Source organism: Mirounga leonina, unplaced genomic scaffold (assembly GCF_011800145.1).
Source record: "Mirounga leonina isolate KUSES-001 unplaced genomic scaffold, KU_Mleo_1.0 Mir_201, whole genome shotgun sequence".
Classification (NCBI taxonomy): Eukaryota; Metazoa; Chordata; class Mammalia; order Carnivora; family Phocidae; genus Mirounga; species Mirounga leonina.
Window position 1 is genome coordinate 31,816,448 of NW_023270504.1, and position 18,820 is coordinate 31,835,267.

Sequence of the window (18,820 nt, forward strand, 5' to 3'; positions counted from 1 at the left end):
CTGCATCTTCTCAGACTGCAAAATTTCAGTCACAATTCTATTTGTTTTCACAAAGTTGCTTGTTTGTTTGCTTATCAGGGTTCAGGTGTGAGAGAATATCTATTCTTATTACTTCCAGGTAATCTACCTGCAAATATTTTGCTCACAATCTGCCCCTGGCCTGAAAGATAAGAAAACACTACTAGGTTCCAAGGAGACTGAGGAAGCTTTATTTTCTATCTTCAGTCTTCCAAAATTCCAGGATGAGGTGCTCACATTATGTAAAGTGTGACTTGACTTGACATTTGGCTAGAATCAGATAATCTGAATACTTTAGCCCTGGTGATCTTGTGCTGACTAGAAGCCCTCATTGTAAAAATGTGTGTTCTCTTTTTTTTTTTTTTTAAAGATTTTATTTATTTATTTGAGAGAGAGGGAGTGAGAGAGAGCATGAGAGGGGAGAGGATCAGAGGGAGAAGCAGACTCCCCACTGAGCAGGGAGCCTGATGTGGGTGGGACTCAATTTCTGGACTCCGGGATCGTGACCTGAGCCAAAGGCAGTTGCTTAACAAACTGAGCCACCCAGGCGCCCTCTCTTATTACAAATAATAGCTATCATTTACCAAGTGCATTAACTTACTTAATCTTCACAAAATCCCTTGAGGCCAGTTTTACAGAGGGAAAAACAAAGAATCAGAAAAGTGAGGTAACTTGTTTAAGTAAACAGCATAGCCGGGATTCAAATTCCGTTCTGACTGAACTTAAGCCTGAAATAAAATTGCAGTCCGTTGGAAAACTTTCCCACATGTGGCTCTAAAGGTGGGGACCAGCCGGAGAACAGGCCCTTGGTGGAAGCTCTGAGGGACAGCTCTGAGGGGAGCTGAGGACTTCCTACACCCTGGTGGGGCCCCAGGGGGCAGAGTTGGCACTCTGGGCCTCCTTCCCAAAAGCCTTTGCAGCATCCTAGCTTGAGGAGCATTTCCCTGGGGGGAGTTAGGACAAGATGCCTCAGCCCTGGTAAGTGCCCCTGGAGGGGGTGGTCAGACACTCCTGGCCCCCAGGCCCTCACCTGTCTCTGTAACTGGACGTGGGGGAGGGAGCCCCAGGTTGGCTGCGGGAGGTGCTGCTGTTGGGTATAGGAGGCTGAGGAGAGGTGTCCCTGGTGTGGAGTTGAGGTCCCGGGAGGAGGAGCCACTGTTCTACTCTTTCTCCCCTCTGTTCCTGCTCTCCTGTCCTCCCCTCCCTGTCCCCCACCCCCAACCCCATCTGTCCTGGCTGTGTGTGAGGCTTTCTGCAGCCAGCCTCCCTCTGAGCTCCTGTGTCCCTCTGCCTCCCTCAGTCATTCTGTGCCTCCCTCCTCACGGTCTAGTGTCACAGCAAAACTCATCAATGGAGGTGTGGCAGGGCTTGTTGGGGTGACCTGTGTGTTCCCCATCGACTTGGCCAAGACTCGGCTGCAGAACCAGCATGGAAAAGACATCTACAAAGGAATGTAGGTATTGGTGAGGGGAATGGGGTGAATAGGGAGAGGGGAATTCCCGGGGAGGGATATGGGGCCTCATTCCTTCCGGTCTCTTTATTTAGGGAGTTCATGCATTGTGGGGGTAGAGTGGGGTGGGAGGAGATGGTCAACTGGGGTGTGCCCAGAAGGATTAGTGCACCGGGTTGGGGGGAGGGCTGATGGGCATCCTCTTGCTCACCACTGATTTCCTTTTCTGGCTTCTGCTTCTAGGATAGACTGCCTGATGAAAACTGCTAGGGCAGAAGGCTTCTTGGGCATGTACCGAGGTGGGCTTATCATGCACCCCAGGGGAGGCTTGGCTTGGGCCAAATGAAAACAGAGAGGGCAGCCCAGCACACCAGACTCTGTGGCTTTATAGAACATTGGGAAGTGGCGTTTTTTCTGCCCAGGGAGCTCCTGGGGCGGGGCCTGGGCTACCAGGTGATCCTAAGCCACATTTGCTTTTTATAAACCCCCATGTTCCTTGGTGGAGACAGGCAGTTATGGTAAGGTTTGGGGGGACACCAGTGAGCACACTAAGGAGCCCAGGAGCCCCAGTTTCCATCCTGGCACAACTGTGTGATGCTGGAAGCAAGTGGTCCCCCCCCACCCCCATTCAGGGCTGTCAGGGCATTAGCTACTAAAAGCAGAAGGGGAAGAAGCTGACAGGGAAGAGATGGAAAGGGTTTTGAGCTTCTGACAGGGAGTTACTTGTTGGCTTCTCCCTGACACAAGCAGTGCTGTCCCTGTCCCCTGCAGTGACCCCATCCAGGGCCTCATCGCCATGATTAGGGCTTGGAAAATGGATACAAATCTGGTGTTAAGAAGGAGGTGATATGGGCGCCTGGGTGGCTCAGTCGTTAAGCGTCTGCCTTCGGCTCAGGTCATGATCCCAGCGTCCTGGGATCGAGCCCCACATCATTGGGCTCTCTGCTCCGCGGAAAGCCTGCTTCTCCCTTTCCCATTCCCCCTGCTTGTGTTCCCTCTCTCGCTGTGTCTCTCTCTGTCAAATAAATAAATAAAATCTTAAAAAAAAAAAAAAAAAAAAAACAAGGATATTCTAGTACCCCTAAGAAATAAAATAAAAACTGCTGTAACTCACAAAACTGCCAGTGGGACTGGGCTAGTAAAGCACAGAGCGATGGAAACCGAACCCTGTCCCCTAGGACCTTATTACTGGGGCTTGATTTGGGGAACTCTTCACTTATCATCGAGATGGGCAGCACTTGCAAGGATGAAAATAACTTCCCAATAACTGCACCAATGAGCCCATAAAGGAAACACATGCGTCCAAGAGGGAAATGTGGAGGGAGGAGAGTCAAAGTAGGGAGATAAAAAAAACTTTCATGTTTCTATAAAATAGGCAGAAGAACCCTCCTCAACAGCCTCCCCCACAAGACCCCAGTTCCTCCCAGAAACCTGCCTGGCTAGGAGTGAGAGTAGGTTGCCTACATGAGTGACAGATTCAGAGAATTGTGACTTTTGTTTTTTAATTTTAAGTAATTTATTTTTAAGTAAACTCTACACCAAATATGGAGCTCAAACTCACAACCCTGAGATCAAGAGTTGCACGCTCCACTGACTGAGCCAGCCAGGTGACCCAAGAAGTCTTACCTTTAAGATGGCCTTAACTTGTCCTCGTTTTTTACTTCCAGGAGCTGCAGTGAACTTAACCTTGGTCACTCCAGAGAAGGCCATCAAGCTGGCAGCTAATGACTTCTTCCGGCAGCTGCTAATGGAGGATGGGTATGGCCAGCAGGGGGGCTGTGGGGTGGAAATACATCACTGTATGTTTATAGTTTGGGGGGATGGTGACAGGGAGAGGAAAGTATCAGTTTACCTGTCTGCATGCATGTGAATATGTGCACACATACGGCAGAAGTTTAGTGTTATGTTTTGGCAAGTGGAAAGTAAAAGGAGTGGGCGCCTGGGGTGGCTCAGTTGGTTAAGTGTCTGCTTTTGGCTCAGGTCATGATCCCGAGATCCTGGGATTGAGCCTTGCATTGGGCTCCCTGCTCCCCGGGAGCCTACTTTCCCCTCTCCTTCTGCCTGCCGCTCACCCTGCGTGTGTTCTCTTTCTCTCTCTCTGTCAAGTAAATAAATAAAATCTTAAAAAAAAAAAAAAAAAAAGGAAAGAGAAAGGAGAAAATGAGCTGGTGTAATTTGAAAGTTCTAGATGATAGATCATTATAGACTCTACATATATTCATCAACTAGCTTATGAACATTTTTTTCATTTTTATTGAGATATAACTGTAGTACAACACTGTGTAAGTTTGTACAGTGCATAGTTATGCACTGTATAATGATTTATAGACATATACTGTGAAATGTTTACTATGATAAGTTAGGTTAACATCCATTACTTCCGATAGTTACCCAAAAAAGTTGTTTCTTTCCTTGAGATGAGAACTTTAGGATCTGTTCTCTTAGCAACTGTCAACTGTATTGTAGAGCAGGGTTAACCATACTCATCATGCTGCATTACATCCCAGTACTTCTTATCTTGTAACTGGAAGTTTATGCCTATAGAGCATCTTCACCTAATTCCTGTCCTCTGATAACCACAAATCCAATCTCTTTTTCTATGACTTTGAATTAAAAAAAAAAAAAGTATTTATTTATTTGAGAGAGAGAGAGAACAAGTGGGGAGAGGAGCAGAGGGAGAAGGACAAGCAGAATCCCTGCTGAGCGGGAAGACCAATGTGGGGCTTGATCCCAGGACCCCTGGGATCATGACCCGAGCCAAAGTCAGATGCTCAACCAACTGAGCCACCCAGGAGCCCCTGTGAGTTTGAATTTTTTTTAGATTCCGCATGTCAGTGAGACCACTCAGTATTTGTTTTTCTCTGACTTTTTTCACTTAGCATAATGCCCTTGAAGTCCATCCATGTATTAAATGGCAGCATTTCCTTTGTTTTATGGCTGAATAATATTGTATTGTATATATACCACATTTTCTCTATCCATCCTTCTGTCCATGAACACATAGGTTGTTTCCAAATCTTGGATCTTGTGAACAGTAGTGCAGTGAATGTGGGGGCGCAGATAGCTCACCAACATAGTGATTCTACCTCCTTTGGATATATACCCAGAAATGGAATCACTAGATCAATTCTCTTTTTAGTTTTTTGAGGAACCTCCATACTATGGAGGCCACTATGTTTCCCATAGTGGCTGCACCAGTTTGCATTCCCACCAATAGCGCACAGGCTTCCCCTTTCACCACATCCTCACCAGCATTTATCTTTTTTTTTTTTTTAAGTCCTGGCCTGGGGCTCCTGCGTGGCTTAGTCAGTTAAGCATCTGCCTTCAGTTCAGGTCATGATTCCTGGGTGTGGGATTGAGCCCTGAGTCATTAGGCTTCCTGCTCAGCAGGGAGTCTGCTTCTCCCTCTGCCCCTTCCCCTGGCTTGTGCTCTGTCTCACTCTCTCTCTCTCAAATGAATAAATAAAAATCTTAAAAAAACAAAAACAAAAAGTCCTGGGCCAGATGGCTTCCCATTCTACCAGACATTTATTTTTTTTAAAGATTTTACTTATTTGAGAGAGATCACCAGCGGCAGAGAGGGAGAAGCAGACTCCCCGCTGAGCAGGGAGCCCAATGCGGGCCTTGGCCCCACAATCCTGGGATTATGACCTGAGCCAAACGTAGACACTTAACTGACTGAGCCACCCAGGCACCCCTATCTTTTTATTTTTTTAAGATGTATTTATTTATTTGAGAGAGAGAGACAGCAGGGTGTGGGGGAGAGACAGAGAATCTCCAGCAGACTCCCCAGTGAGGGCAGTGCCCAGCACAGGGCTCTATCCCACGACCTTGAGATCATGACCTGAGCCAAAATCAAGAGTCCAGCGCTTAACCGACTGCACCACCCAGGCGCCCCTTATATGTCTTTTTGATACTAGCCATTCTAACATGTGTGAGGTGATATCTCACTGTGATTTTGATGTGCATTTCCTTGATGATTGGTGATGTTGAGCACCTTTTTATGTACCTGTTGGTCTTTTGAATATCCTCTATGGAAAATATCTTTTCCAGTCCTTTGTCTATTTTTTAATTGGATTATTTGTTGTTTGGTTTGGGTTTTTTTTGTTTTTGTTTTTTATTATCCAGTTGAGTTATTTATATATTTGGATATTAACTCCTTGTTGGATATGTGATGTATAAGTTTTTTTTTCCCAGCCCATAGGCTGCCTTTTCATTTTGTTGATGGTTTCCTTCGCTCTGCATGAGCTTTTCAGGTTGAAGTGGCCGCACTTGTCTGTTTTTGTTCATGTTCTTGTGCTTTAGGTGACCCAAGTTAAGGAGCTTTCCCCTGTGTTTTCTTCTAGGAGTTTTATCATTTCAGGTCTTACATTTAAGTCTTTAATCCATCTGAGTTCATTTTTGTAAGTGGTGTAAGATAGGGGTCTGGTTTCATTCTTCTACATGTGAATATCTGATTTTTCCCAGCACAATCTATTGAGGATAATGTCATTTCTCCATGGAGTATTCTCGGCTCTCTTGTCACATATTAGCTGACCACTGTATATGTGGGGCTCTATTTCTGGGTTTTCAAATCTGTCCATTGATCTATGTGTCACTTATTATACTGATGAATTTTTAAAAATCAGCCCCCAAACACTTTCTAGTACTCTCTGTGCCTCCCATTGCCCTGGTGATACTGCTTCAGGGATCAGGGACAATTACATCCCTGCAATGGGTAGTTTGAATGCACTAGTTTCAACCTCTGTGCAAGTTCTACCTCCCTGGCGCCTGTTTTAAATTTAGCTTCATGTTTTAAGGAGACTGTGTTTGAGGGCCAGGTGATGATTTACCCAGCTGGGTGAGTGGCAGCTGATCCAAACGAGGCTGAGTACCATGCACGGAAAGTCCCAACTACCAAGGGACTTGGGTAGATGGGCCAGGGTGGGTGGCAGGGCTGGCCTGAAGGAGCCTGACTCATGGTCCCACAGGATGCAGCGGAATCTGAAGATGGAGATGCTAGCTGGATGTGGAGCTGGAATATGCCAGGTGGTGGTTACCTGTCCCATGGAAATGCTCAAGATTCAGCTGCAGGATGCTGGGCGCTTGGGTGAGGCCTATCCTGACTTCACATGGGATTAGCAAAGGGCTATGATCAGAATAGATTTCCCCACATTCTGCACTCATTGGCTAGACTGTGTGATTCAGTTAGCTTTCCAGGTCAGTAGAAGTCTTTTTTTTTTTTAAGATTTTATTTATTTATTTGACAGAGAGAGAAAAAGAGCACAAGCCAGGGGGAGCTGCAGGCAGAGGGAGAAGCAGGCTCCCTGCTGAGCAGGGAGCCCGATGCGGGGCTTGATCCCAGGACCCTGGGATCATGACCTGAGCCAAAGGCAGCCTCTTAACCGACTGAGCCACCCAGGCATCCCTGTAGAAGTCTTTCTTTTTTTTTTAAGATTTTTAAATTTTTTTGGCGGCACCTGGGTGGCTCAGTTGTTAAGCGTCTGCCTTCAGCTCAGGTCATGATCTCAGGGTCCTGGGATCGAGCCCTGCATCAGGCTCCCTGCTTGGCGGGAAGCCCGCTTCTCCCTCTCCCACTCCGCCTGCTTATGTTCCCTCTATCACTGTGTCTTTCTCTGTCAAATAAATAAATAAAACCTTTTAAAAAAAAGATTTTTAAATTTTTTTAAGCAATCTGTATGCCCAACATGGGCTCAAACTTATAACCCTGAGATCATCAAGAGTCGCATGCTCTACCCCTAGAAGTCTTTATTTAATGGATACCTTTCTAGATTTCAATACTTCTAATTCTATAGCAGAAATGAGAAACTTGAATCAGAAAATAACCTAGTATCTCTATCAGATCACCATGACCTTTAGGCTTGATTTCCTAAATATTTTAAGAACTGATCACAAACACTTCAGTCAGGAGACATCATATTATGCTCTCTTATATTATGCTATAGAGGCTGGCCTTTGGTGGGAAAGCATAAGAAGGGACAAGAGAACCATTCCTATTCTTTTTGTTTTTTTGGAAGAGAATTTTGTCCTTCTCCTAAATCCTGGTCCTCTCAAAAATACCAAGTGGTGTAAGTACCAAAGCATAGATTAAGAACCAGGGTTCGCTATCCAGCAGAAGAGAGGCCAGACCCTTGGGGTGGGACAGAGGGCTTCTCCTCGGGGGTGAAATGCAGTACCTGCATTAAAGAAGCCAGCATGTGAGGTGCCTAACCTAGCACCGGCAAGGTTAACCTAGCACTGTTCAAACAGTGCTAGAATTCAATCAGCTTTCTAGGTTGGAGCAGACTAGCCTGAAGCACATGAAACTGCAGCGAGAATAAAGTTTGAGCGCTGGAAAGCCCCTGTGTTTTGATCTACAAAGAGTAAAAGCTCTGAAACATTTTGTTTCTCTTTTCTTTTTTTTTTAAGATTTTATTTATTTGACAGTGAGAGACACAGCGAGAGAGGGAACACAAGCAGGGAGAGTAGGAGAGGGAGAAGCAGGCTTCCCGCGGAACAGGAAGCCTGATGTGGGGCTCGATCCCAGGACCCTGGGATCATGACCTGAGCCGACGGCAGTCGCTTAACGACTGAGCCACCCAGGCACCCCACATTTGGTTTTTCAACTTGGGTGAGCATGTTAGTATTCCTAAACCACGTCAAAAGCAGGGAAAGACAGGCTAGGAATGAATGGGGGAGCTATGGGCACATCAGGCAGGCAATGGGGAAGATACAGCTCCCCAGTGAACTACCTTCTTCAAGCTCATTGTGTGGACCTGCGCCCTGTTCGCTGCCTCAGGAAAGGATGTGCAGTCAGCAGCTTCTCAGTGTGAGATGTCGCTCTGCTGGCTGTTAGACAAAACTGAAACATGAAATCACTTCCTTGGAGCAAGGCCGTAGAGTCTAGACAAAGCTGCTCAAATGGGGGGAATTAAAAAGAACAGTCACACGATTTCAGCACATTGAATCCTGTGTTCATGAATGGGATTCACCCACGTTGAAATGCTGTACTTGAAATGCTCAGGAAAAAAACAATTCCTTTCTATTTTTTAGATGTTGAACTCATCCAATGATGGGCTCTGAATTATTCAACTAAAATGAAAAATCAAATTCTATAAAATGGTGAAGGGTATAAAGGCCGTATTCACCTGATCTTGGAATACTAGAGGGAGGAGGCACCTCTGGAGGCCTGAAGGAGATAGATTTTGGACAAAAAGAATTTGCTGCTTTACACATTAGGCAGAAGGAAATGGGACTCCGATGAAACTATGTAAATAGGCTCAGAGGTGGTTTAGAAATGGAAGCCAGATCAGAAGCACAGCTTTAATGGGAGGATAAGGAATTGGGGCTGGAGTAGGTGCTGCTGTAGCTCTCTATGGAGGAGGCCGGGCGGGCCGTGGCTCCTGGGAAGTGCCCGGTGCGGCGGGGACGACTCATTAGATGACACAGATCTTAGAAAGATTTCGTTGGAACCAAAAACGAATGTTCTAAAATGAAGACAATCTGGAGCGCCTGGCTGGCTTGGTGGGTAGAGCGTGTGACTCTTGATCTTGGGACCATGAGCTCGAGCCCCACGTGAGATGACTTAAAAATAAATAAAATTCGGACAATTATCAGAATTCTAGTAGGCATGTGAGCCTCACCTCTGAGCTGTCCCAGGGTGAGGAGGCGGGAGGCACACTCCCTGCTGGGGCCTTGCTCGTGATGGGGTCTGTCCTCTCCCTTTCAGCAGTTCATCAGGGCTCGGCCTCAGCACATTCCTCCTCCAGGTCCTACACTACGGGTTCAGCTTCCGCCCACAAGCGCCCGTCTGCCAGCCTTATCGCCTGGGAGCTACTCCGCACCCAGGGCCTGGCCGGTCTCTACAAGGGCCTGGGCGCCACTCTCCTCAGGTGAAGCTTTCTTCCTGAACTTGGGACACAGAAGGGCCCCGGGGAGCAGGGAGAGGGCACAGAGGGCCAGTGGGACTGCGGCCCCAATCTGTCACTGCATTCTTCCTGGAACATTCAAACCCCAGAGAGCAAACTACCTCCAGGCTTCCTATTTGGTCCAGAAGTGGGCAGAATTGCACAGGATGGGCACCTGGAAGACTAGTTTGAGGCCCCTTCTCCGGTAACCAGACCACATGAGTATGGGATGTTCTGTGGAACAAAGGCACCTAAGAATGCCCTATATACAAAGGACTTTGGATCATTTATAGGTAAATGAGCGCAGAGACCCCTCATTTTACTTTGCTACTTGGCCAAAATCCTTGAAGTTGATCAGAAGTGTGCCAGGTCAGGGGCTAGTTTTCTCCTATCACTGGGCAATAGGTCAATGAACTTCACCTTCCTGCCCACCCCACCCCCGTAACACATAGCTTCTAGAGCTCTTCACCAGCCACTCCCCCCACTCACTCTTACCTTAGCCCTGCCACCCGTTCTCGCACGCTCCCAGGCCCCCGTCCGCCGCCCGAGTCCTGCAGGTGCTGGGAGGGCAGTGATGTGCCGGGAGCGTGGGTGGGCAGGCAGCCGCCCTCTGCCGCTGCACATTATCATGGGGGCCAGGGAAAGAATAGGTTAACTGTGGGCTTAGGGAAAGGCTTCCTGCCTGAGCCCGCGGGGGTGGGGGTGGGGTCCCCCTGAGCAGCAGGCAGCTCATCCCGCTCCCTCTCCTGCTCCCTCTCCGGCAGAGACATCCCCTTCTCCATCATCTACTTCCCACTGTTTGCCAACCTTAACAACCTCGGGGTCACCGAGAGCATGGGGAAGGCTTCCTTCGCTCATTCCTTCACGTCAGGCTGCGCTGCGGGTTCCGTAGCAGCTGTCGCAGTAACACCTCTGGATGGTAAGTGCGTCAGAGATGGGGGGCCTTCAAGGGCTGGCTCACTTTCCAAGTCAGACAGCTGTACAGTTGTCTAGAAGATTGTCATCTACTTTTCGGATAGAAATGAAACCGCTCCAACCTGAAAACTCCCTTGGATCGCAACCTGTGGCCATGGCCAGAAACTCAGCAAGGGTCTTCCCAGATAAAGTGGAGCCAAGGAGACCTTGACTCTCTTATCCCTGACAAATCCCCTCACCTTCTAGGTGCTGATTTCATTAGCTTTTTGTCCCCCCAGTGGAGTTTTCAAACCTGAGGCTAAAGGCAGGAATTAAAACAGTGTGAGACCACACTTCTATCTTCAGGGCTACGCCCAGCTCCTCTGGTGCACCTTTCTAAATTATGAGTAACCTGAAGGATCAGGTCATTTCTAATTCCTTCATTTTATAAATGAGGATCTTCTATTACAGATCACACAGTGGCAGAACTGGCCTCAGGATTCAGTTTTGTGCATGCTGGCTCTAACAGGAAACAGTTTTATGTTGGAGAGAGGGGGCCAAAAGCAAGACGTTCACTACTTTTAACTTTTGTTTTAGTTTTGAAAACTCGAATCCAAACCCTCAAAAAAGGCCTGGGTGAGGACAGCTACAGTGGGATCACCGACTGTGCCAGGTGAGGGGCCTGCAGCCCTGCAGAGGCTAGGGCTGGAACAGTCCCCCTGCCTTGCTGTCTACAATTTTATCACCATACTACGCTGAGCTCCGGCTTTCTTTGAAATCTGTTCCTTCCCCTCACCTCTCAACAAAACAGGATGTCCTGGGAGCTTTTCCTCCTTCGCATCCCTACAGCATTTCTCCCAGTCTAGTCAGACTGAGCCCATTTCCCATGGTCCAGACCCAGCTGCTTAGTAACCCAACTGTGCACACACAGTGGGTGGGGCAAGGCTCTTGTACCCCTGGGAGCCTGCTACTGCTGTGGAAATAACACCTACTCTCCAAGGGAAGATGCACAAGCGTTGGAGGGGAGCGTATCACTTAATACCGTTCGCACTGTGCTCCTGCCAATCAGCTCACAGGGCTCTTCTCTCTCCACAGGAAACTCTGGATTCAGGAAGGACCATCTGCCCTCATGAAGGGAGCAGGCTGCCGGGCCCTTGTCATAGCCCCTCTCTTTGGGATTGCCCAAGGGGTCTACTTTGTTGGTATTGGGGAGTGGATCTTAAAGTGTTGCGAGTAGAGATAGCTGGAGCCCAAGTCCCCTACCATCTCTCTAGCCCATTCGACTTAGACTAGAGGGGAACGAGCAAGGTGGCCCATCCAGGTTGTATTTTGTTCTCTAACTTGTAGTGCTACCTCAATCTCAGAAGAAACACTCTTACTCTAATAAGCAAGTTAGGTATGGTCCCATTCTCCCTTCCTATCTTCGTTCATTCTCTTTGGGGCTGCAGCTACCAGGGAGCTTCAGAAGCCCCTAACCACCTCCTTTTCAACAACAGAAACAGTACATGCTTGGGTTGGATTAACTGCAGGCCCTTAACACAGTAAAGATTTGAAGGGTCATTTCTACATTTTCCTTTTCTACTTCACACTCAAACTCTGTATACTTGAGTCAGTTTAAGGATTTAGTTTTGTTAATTCTGAATTAAATAACCTATGGTTAGTTCTAGCACTGATTTTGGGAAAAAGGAGGATCGGAAGTTCAAGGGGACAATGAAAGCCCTCTAAGGGGCTTTCCAACTGAGTTGGAAACCAAGCAGATCTTTTCAAATGAGATAGCTGTGGGATTAGGCTAACCAAGCGGCCAGGGCAGGGGCCAAGTCAGGGCAGCTGTCTCCCCCCGCCCCAAGGTCCTCCCTGCGCGGCACAGCTCTCCCAGAACACTGTCCACGGAACATGGTTTTAAATAAAATGGATTCATATCTTGTCTTGTCATTAGTGGGAGAAGCAGACGGGCCGCAGAGAATGGTTTGCCCTCTACCGTCCCTGTCTGTTTCAGAACTGAGCCACGTCCGAATGAGCCCTGCAGCAGTCCCGCCACGGGACAGATGACCGCTGCGGAGGCTGGGGGACAGCCGCAGGGGTGCCTTCTCTTTAAGTTACACCAGATTTTCAGCCTCAGTTCCATCCCTGCGTAACTGCATCGCCCTTGCCGGACACGTTTGCCGTGACAGTCCCCACGTGCCTCAAGTCCTTCCCCAGAGGCCTGCTGTGGAGAGATGCCGGCAACACGGGGGCTCAGGTCCTCAGTAAACAGTGCCTGTGCCAGGGGTTGGCACTTAGTTAGTCCCCGCCTTGTCCCAAACGTCACATTTATGAAAAACGGTCAGGCTCAGTAGGCACGCTGACCATGCGTTGAGTGCGGACCGTAGAGACAAACCCGAGTTAGACTCCCACCTTTGCCCCGCTGCAAGGCCTCAGGCGGGAGGCTAGAGGAGGAGAGGAAGAAAAGGACTTTTGTGAAAGGGTTTAGGCCTGACGCACAGTAACCCTTCTCCCCCAGTAAGCTCTTAGATGCCTTCCTGACTCTGCCGAGGCTAGTAAAACTGCTTCCTCGATAAAGCGGCCAAACCCTCCGAAGGACAGGTAATGCCACCCGTGTGTGTGTGGTCTGTGTGAAAGCTGGTAAGGGGCTGGCAGACGTGAGCAGGGAGTGCCAGAGGATACACAGAAGGCTGATGGTTTCATGTAGTGACCGCTGTCAACCAGCGACTGTAGGGACTAGGGAAACGCTGCTCGGCTAGATACCTCAGAAAGAACTTTCCCTCGAAAACCACAAACTTGTAGCGCGCCTTGCATAATAAATCACAATGAAATCCATGTAAACTTTTTGTTTTAATAAATAAGACCGATTCATGGCTTAGATTCAAAATCACATTTACAGATGAGAAACGCTTCTAGGCCCAAACAGGTGAACAGTGAAGCTACCAGTGCTGGTAGGAATGCATGCCCCCCATGCATCTGAAGCCTAAAGAGCAGAGACTGAATGTCAGAGAACACCATACACATCACCCTCTAGACTCGAGAACTGACAGCAGAAGACGAGAGGAAGAGCAGAGACTCGGGGAAGCTCCAGTAACCACCATCTGATACCCTCACCTTCATGCTACAGAAGCAAATGAAAGTTGTGCTACTTTCAGATAAGCTAAGAAGGTTTCCTGATCATAGTAAGTGAAACTTTCTCTCATGTTAACAATTAGGCCAAGGAAAAAAAAAAAAAACAATTAGGCCAAGGGCATTAGCTACAGAGAGGATCCACTGATAAATACAGAATATTAGAAGAGCGAAGAGGAAGCCACACAGATATCTTGTTTCTTCAAATATCAGAAACTTCTGCCTGACAGCAGGAGAGCAATGGATGAACTCCACCTCACCCAAAGGTTTAGTCCAAAAACTTCCTATTGGCATTTGCACCAAATAAGGCTCCCCGTACTTCTGGCATCATCTGTAAAGAAAGAAGTTCTTTAATAAGTAAGTGTTGTCAACTGGAGAATTTGGAAAGCACAGCACATCTGTTTTTTTTTTTTTAAGATTTTATTTACTTTAGAGAGTTTAAGTCGGGGGAGGTGTGGGGAGAGAGGGAGGGAGAAGCAGACTCCACACTGAGCAGGGAGCCTGACTGGGAGCTCGATCCCACAACCCTGAGATCATGACCTGAGCCAAAATCACAAGTCGGATGCTTAACCGACTGAGTCCCCCAGGCACCCCAACACTGCATATCTTAACTGCAAGTGGCTAGTCAGCAACCCCTATGTGGCTGGGAAGGAAACCACAAAGCTAAGTGCAGCAAGTCTGTACCTTTACTTATCCAAAAAAACTGTAACAGAATCCTTGGCGAGAAATTTACCCAGTCACAAATTTGTGGTTATGACTGACTGCTTAAAGGGGACGAGGAAAAAAACTAAAGCCATTCAAGGCTTCTGTTAAACTGTGTTGTAGGGAGAAGAGATGATCCCTTAACAATATTATCTCCTAATATTCTGGCTCACCTATGTTCTTTCTTTCAACAGTTACTGAGTGTGATTGAGTATGTGCCAGGCAAAAACACATAATGCAAGTTTGTGCTGAGGCACTCGTACGTTACGGCTACTGAAAAATCCTCAGGATTTAACCACAAACTTCTCAGGCTGTGCTGTCCATAGAGAGGCCACTAGCCACATGTGATTACTGTGTGTCTGAAATGTGGCTAGTGCAACCATGGGACTCAATTTTTAATTTTACTTGATTTTAATTTATTCATGTGTGGGTAGCGGCTACTGAAATGGTGAACACAGCTTTAGGGTTTAAGTTACCAGAAGATGATTGTCAAGGTCAAAGTGCTTCCGCTCTAAGACAAGCTAGCAGCCACAGCAGCAGACTACCGCTGCTGAAAGAGGCTCAGCATTTTGAGACACCTGAATTTTCCTGGCTTGTTTCCTAGAGTTCATTTGTACAAACCTGGAAACATCTGAAGAGCCAGCAGCCCTATGGTAATTCCTTTAAACAGTATTTACTTTAGTTCCCATCATTCTTTTTTTTTTTTTTAAAGATTTTATTTATTTATTTGAGAGAGAGAGAATGAGAGACAGAGAGCATGAGAGGGAGGAGGGTCAGAGGGAGAAGCAGGCTCCCCGCTGAGCAGGGAGCCCGATGGGGACTCGATCCCAGGACTCCAGGATCATGACCCGAGCCGAAGGCAGTCGCTTAACCAACTGAGCCACCCAGGCACCCTAGTTCCCATCATTCTTACTAGAGAAAGAACTCTGGGCAGCATCTCTACATGTAGTAACATGTATACATCAGAATCCTAAATCAACAAAACCCTCATTCGACCCCAAATTCCCTCTCATGTAAATGGTGTCCCCTCAGTAAATGCTACATGCCTACTGCACATTCCTTTCAAGAAAATGCCACAAAATGTAGGAAGAGTGACAAACCCCAAATACCAGTGAATGGACATATGTTCTCTGCGCCACTTCAAAGTAACAACAGACCAAGTAATAAGACCTATTCCCACACTCACCTGCTGGGCTATAAGATCCAGTCGGCTTTCTAGGGTATTGGAGACTTTTATTTTACGATCCCCATTATAGATCTCAACTCCACCAGCTCTACAAAGAACACAGGAAATAACAATTTTTATAGATTTGAGGCAGACAGATCCATGGTACATTTACTTTCTTTCCTGAGAAGAAAGCTGTTTTGGTGTGTGGAGTGTCTATGTAAGGGGCCAATAAACACATGCAAAGAGCTTAAAATTAATTCAGAAAGCTTCTGAGGACTTAAGCTATGGTTGTTGATAATAACTGTCATTTACCAAGTGACTGCTACCTGCCAATCTGGTTTTATGTTACAGCGCCTAATTTAATTCTAATCAGCCCTCCCCAACAAAATGAAAAGGGGGAGGATTTAGCCCCAGTTTGTCATCAATCAAGTCCTCATCTGAATATTTCTTAAAGGCCCAATCCTGCAAATAACCGGGGGGTACTGATAAGGCCATATGCAAAACTGTATTGTGTATCAGGTTAAAGGTACCACTGTAATCTTGTGCCAGACCGGCCCTTACAAAGTCCTGCCTCTAGCCACAGCTCACTTCTGTTGTTCCTTTCCCCAAAGTTTCTAGCACTTAGAGGCTTAAGACAGATAAATCAAATTCTACTTACAAGGAGCCTCCAGGAATGAAATTCTTTTGTACATTAGAATTTTATCAAATATTTTTCTTTTTTCTTTTTGTTTTTAGAAAAGACATTGGTGTTTTTTTGTTTTTGTTCTTGTTTTTTTTTTTAATAAAGATTTACTTATTTGCCAGAGAGAGAAAGAGAGCAAGCATAAGCAGAGGGAGCTGCAGGCAAAGGGAGAAGCAGGTTCCCTGCTGAGCAAGGAGCCTGATGTGGGACTCGATCCCAGGACCCTGGGATCATGACCTGAGCGGAAGGCTCAACTGACTGAGCCACCCAGGCGTCCCCAAGTATTTCTTGAAATAAGCAGGCTATGTGACAAAGGCTGGGAAAAGGTTTTGCAAATTGTCTTTGGAAAACTTTAATGGACAATGACGTTTTCTTACTCTATCCTCCCTCCCTCTGGCATTTCTTTGGTTTCTCTAAACAGACTATATCCTTCATAAGGACATGGCTGGCTCTGCTGAAATCCTGACCCCACTGTCTGTGACACAGTTTTTCTCATGGAGGGAGTAAGGGCAGGAAGACCACCACTGTGTGAGAATGTTGACTGAGGGCCAGGCACTCACTGAGTGTAAAGCCCAGGGCTGCCCATGACTTCTATCTTCCCAGTAACCTATGAGTCTCTGTTGGTATCCTCGCCACTTTACAAACAAGAAAAAAGGTCTAAAAAGATTGAATAAAATGACCTGATTGAACAAAAGAACAATATTTAAAATTCTACTTTAAATTAGCACTGGAATCAGTCCACCGTTCCTTATCTACAATTCTGAAATTCAATAAGCTATCAGAACATAAGTCTAATCTGTGTGTCTCCAAAAGCTAAACTGACCTCTAGTCATCTGGCAGCAAATGACTAGCGAATCTTTATGTATTTATCCCTTGCAGTGTGAGTGTGCCCATTCAGAAATATTAGTATTTTTGATCACCGGGGGGGGGGGGGGGGATTGACGCCTCAGACCCTGCTAGGGTATTATGTCACAAGTGGTATACGTTCTTGCTTGCTTTTCTAAACACTGGTATTCAAAACATCTGGCCCCAAAGGTTTCAGGACTGAAACCCACTCTTTACGAGACAGACCCTGAATTAAGTGTTTTCTGTCCTATCTGCTCGATCTCTACTACAATGAGTATCTGACCGCTCAATAACCACGTATACTGTGGGTACCAGGCACTGTGTTAAGTGCTGTACAGACATTATCTCATTTAAGCTTCCAAGAACTCTGTGAGGTCGGTGCTATTATCCCAATTTAGAGATGAGGAAATCCAGGCTCCATGAGATTAAATAACTGGTCCAAGACTACCCAGTAAGTATGTGGCAGAGTGGAGAATCAAACCTAAATCTGATGATAATACTGAAGCTTTTTGCACTAGCTTATACACCTTCTGAGTTTATAAAGCATTTTCACATGTACGATATCCTCTCTTTTCCTCACTTCATGAAACAAAAAAGCAAAAAGCATCGATTCCATTTTACAAATGATGGAATTCAGTCTCCAGGTCCCATAGCTCACAAAAGGCCAACTCAGGACTCAAACCCAGGTCTGGTGCTCTTTCAACTAGGTTCGCGCGTCCCAAGGACTTTCTGCAATGTTAGTTAACGTGTGCCTACGTGGCATCTAACACAGGCACAATCAAGAAAATGACCTTGGCTCTGACCTCATCAGGAGTTCCTATTGCCTAGCCCGGCAGCACCAAGCTTATCAGGGATGCTGAAGAAATGGCCTGTCATTTCCTCACAGCACAAGCACCACTGGTATTTGCAATTCTGTATCTACAGAACCTATTAGGTTCTATTCGTTTCTATAGTAGTTACTATCATACGTGATGACTTGTCTTATTTCATAGAAACTTAGAGGTAGCGATTATCTTCCCCAGCATCTAACACAGAGATCTGGACCCAGCTTTGAGTTCTGGGTAAAGAATTAGTGCTGCCTCTCTGCAGAATAAACTAAGCGACCACAGGAAGCCAGCTCCTTTTAGGGCGTGTCTGGTTGGTTAACAAGAGAGAACAGCACAGTACTGAGAGGGGACACAGCCAGAGTCACAGGTGGCACAAAGCCACACCACTGTTCTGGGGAAGAGTGCTTCAGAGAAAACTCAACAAGACCCAGCATGAAGGCCATTCTCGTAGTGAAAGCAGCTTAGATGTTAAGAGGAGGAATACTCCTTACATTTCCTCAGGCAGGTAGGCCTCCTGATCAATTTGGACATCAACATCTTTTTTGGTGGCGATTTTATACATAGGAATCGCTTTTTGCACTGCAGCCTGGAAAAACAGAAAACAATGAAAGGTTTTAGCAGAAACTACAGAGCAAGTATCCAAAAAAAAAAAATCAGCCAACTATACAAGCAAGGCATATTCCTATTTATTTATCAAGTAAAAGAATGCATTGCTGATGGAAATGTAAAATGGTACAGCTGTTGTGGAAAATGGTATGGCAGTTCCTCAAAAAAATTAAACACTGAATTACCATATGATTCAGCAATTCTACCTCTGGGTATATACCCAAAAGTGAAAGCAGAGATTTGAATGGCTAATAGTACAACCATGTTCACAGCAGCTTCATTCACAACAGCCAAAAGGTAGGTAGAAACAACCCAAGTGTCTAACAGATAAACAAAATGTGTACACAATTCAGATGCATACAATTCAGCCTTAGAAAGGATGGAAATTCTGACGAGGCTCACATGAGGAACCTTGAAGACATCATGCAAGGTGAAACAGGCTAGTCACAGGACAGATGTTGTATGATTCCACTAGCATGAGGTACCTAGTGTAGGCAAATTCAGGAAGATAGGAAGTAGGGTGGTGGCTGCTGGGGGGGTGGGGAACAGGGAGTTAGTGTTTAATGGGGACAGAATCTCAGTTCAGGACAGTGAACGTGTTCTGGAAAGGGATGGGGCCACGACGACTGC

At 46.5% G+C, this 18,820-nt stretch overlaps 2 protein-coding genes across 11 annotated transcripts in view; one reads left to right on the forward strand and one right to left on the reverse strand.

Moving 5' to 3' along the window:
- The window catches only part of SLC25A18 (solute carrier family 25 member 18), a 28,657-nt gene extending 16,733 nt beyond the window's left edge, over positions 1 to 11,924 (forward strand). For 6 of the 9 annotated variants that reach the window (XM_035028561.1, XM_035028562.1, XM_035028564.1 and 3 more), the window contains 8 exons: positions 1,349 to 1,471; positions 1,712 to 1,767; positions 3,136 to 3,226; positions 6,439 to 6,557; positions 9,177 to 9,339; positions 10,119 to 10,273; positions 10,846 to 10,921; positions 11,344 to 11,924. In XM_035028561.1, the coding sequence (XP_034884452.1) occupies positions 1,349 to 1,471; positions 1,712 to 1,767; positions 3,136 to 3,226; positions 6,439 to 6,557; positions 9,177 to 9,339; positions 10,119 to 10,273; positions 10,846 to 10,921; positions 11,344 to 11,485 (925 nt within the window). In that variant the 3' untranslated portion in view covers positions 11,486 to 11,924. Of the gene's footprint in view, positions 1 to 622; positions 997 to 1,318; positions 1,472 to 1,711; positions 1,768 to 3,135; positions 3,227 to 6,438; positions 6,558 to 9,176; positions 9,340 to 10,118; positions 10,274 to 10,845; positions 10,922 to 11,343 lie in introns of those variants that run through there. The other 3 variants (XM_035028558.1, XM_035028560.1, XM_035028567.1) reach the window with 3 other exon arrangements.
- Positions 11,925 to 13,067: 1,143 nt separating this feature from the next.
- The window catches only part of ATP6V1E1 (ATPase H+ transporting V1 subunit E1), a 36,936-nt gene continuing 31,183 nt past the window's right edge, over positions 13,068 to 18,820 (reverse strand). For both annotated transcript variants that reach the window (XM_035028568.1, XM_035028570.1), the window contains exons 7-9: positions 18,076 to 18,170; positions 15,248 to 15,335; positions 13,068 to 13,690 (exon numbers count right to left, since the gene is read on the reverse strand). In XM_035028568.1, coding sequence (XP_034884459.1) covers positions 13,628 to 13,690; positions 15,248 to 15,335; positions 18,076 to 18,170 — 246 coding nt within the window. In that variant the 3' untranslated portion in view covers positions 13,068 to 13,627. The remainder of the gene's footprint in view (positions 13,691 to 15,247; positions 15,336 to 18,075; positions 18,171 to 18,820) is intronic.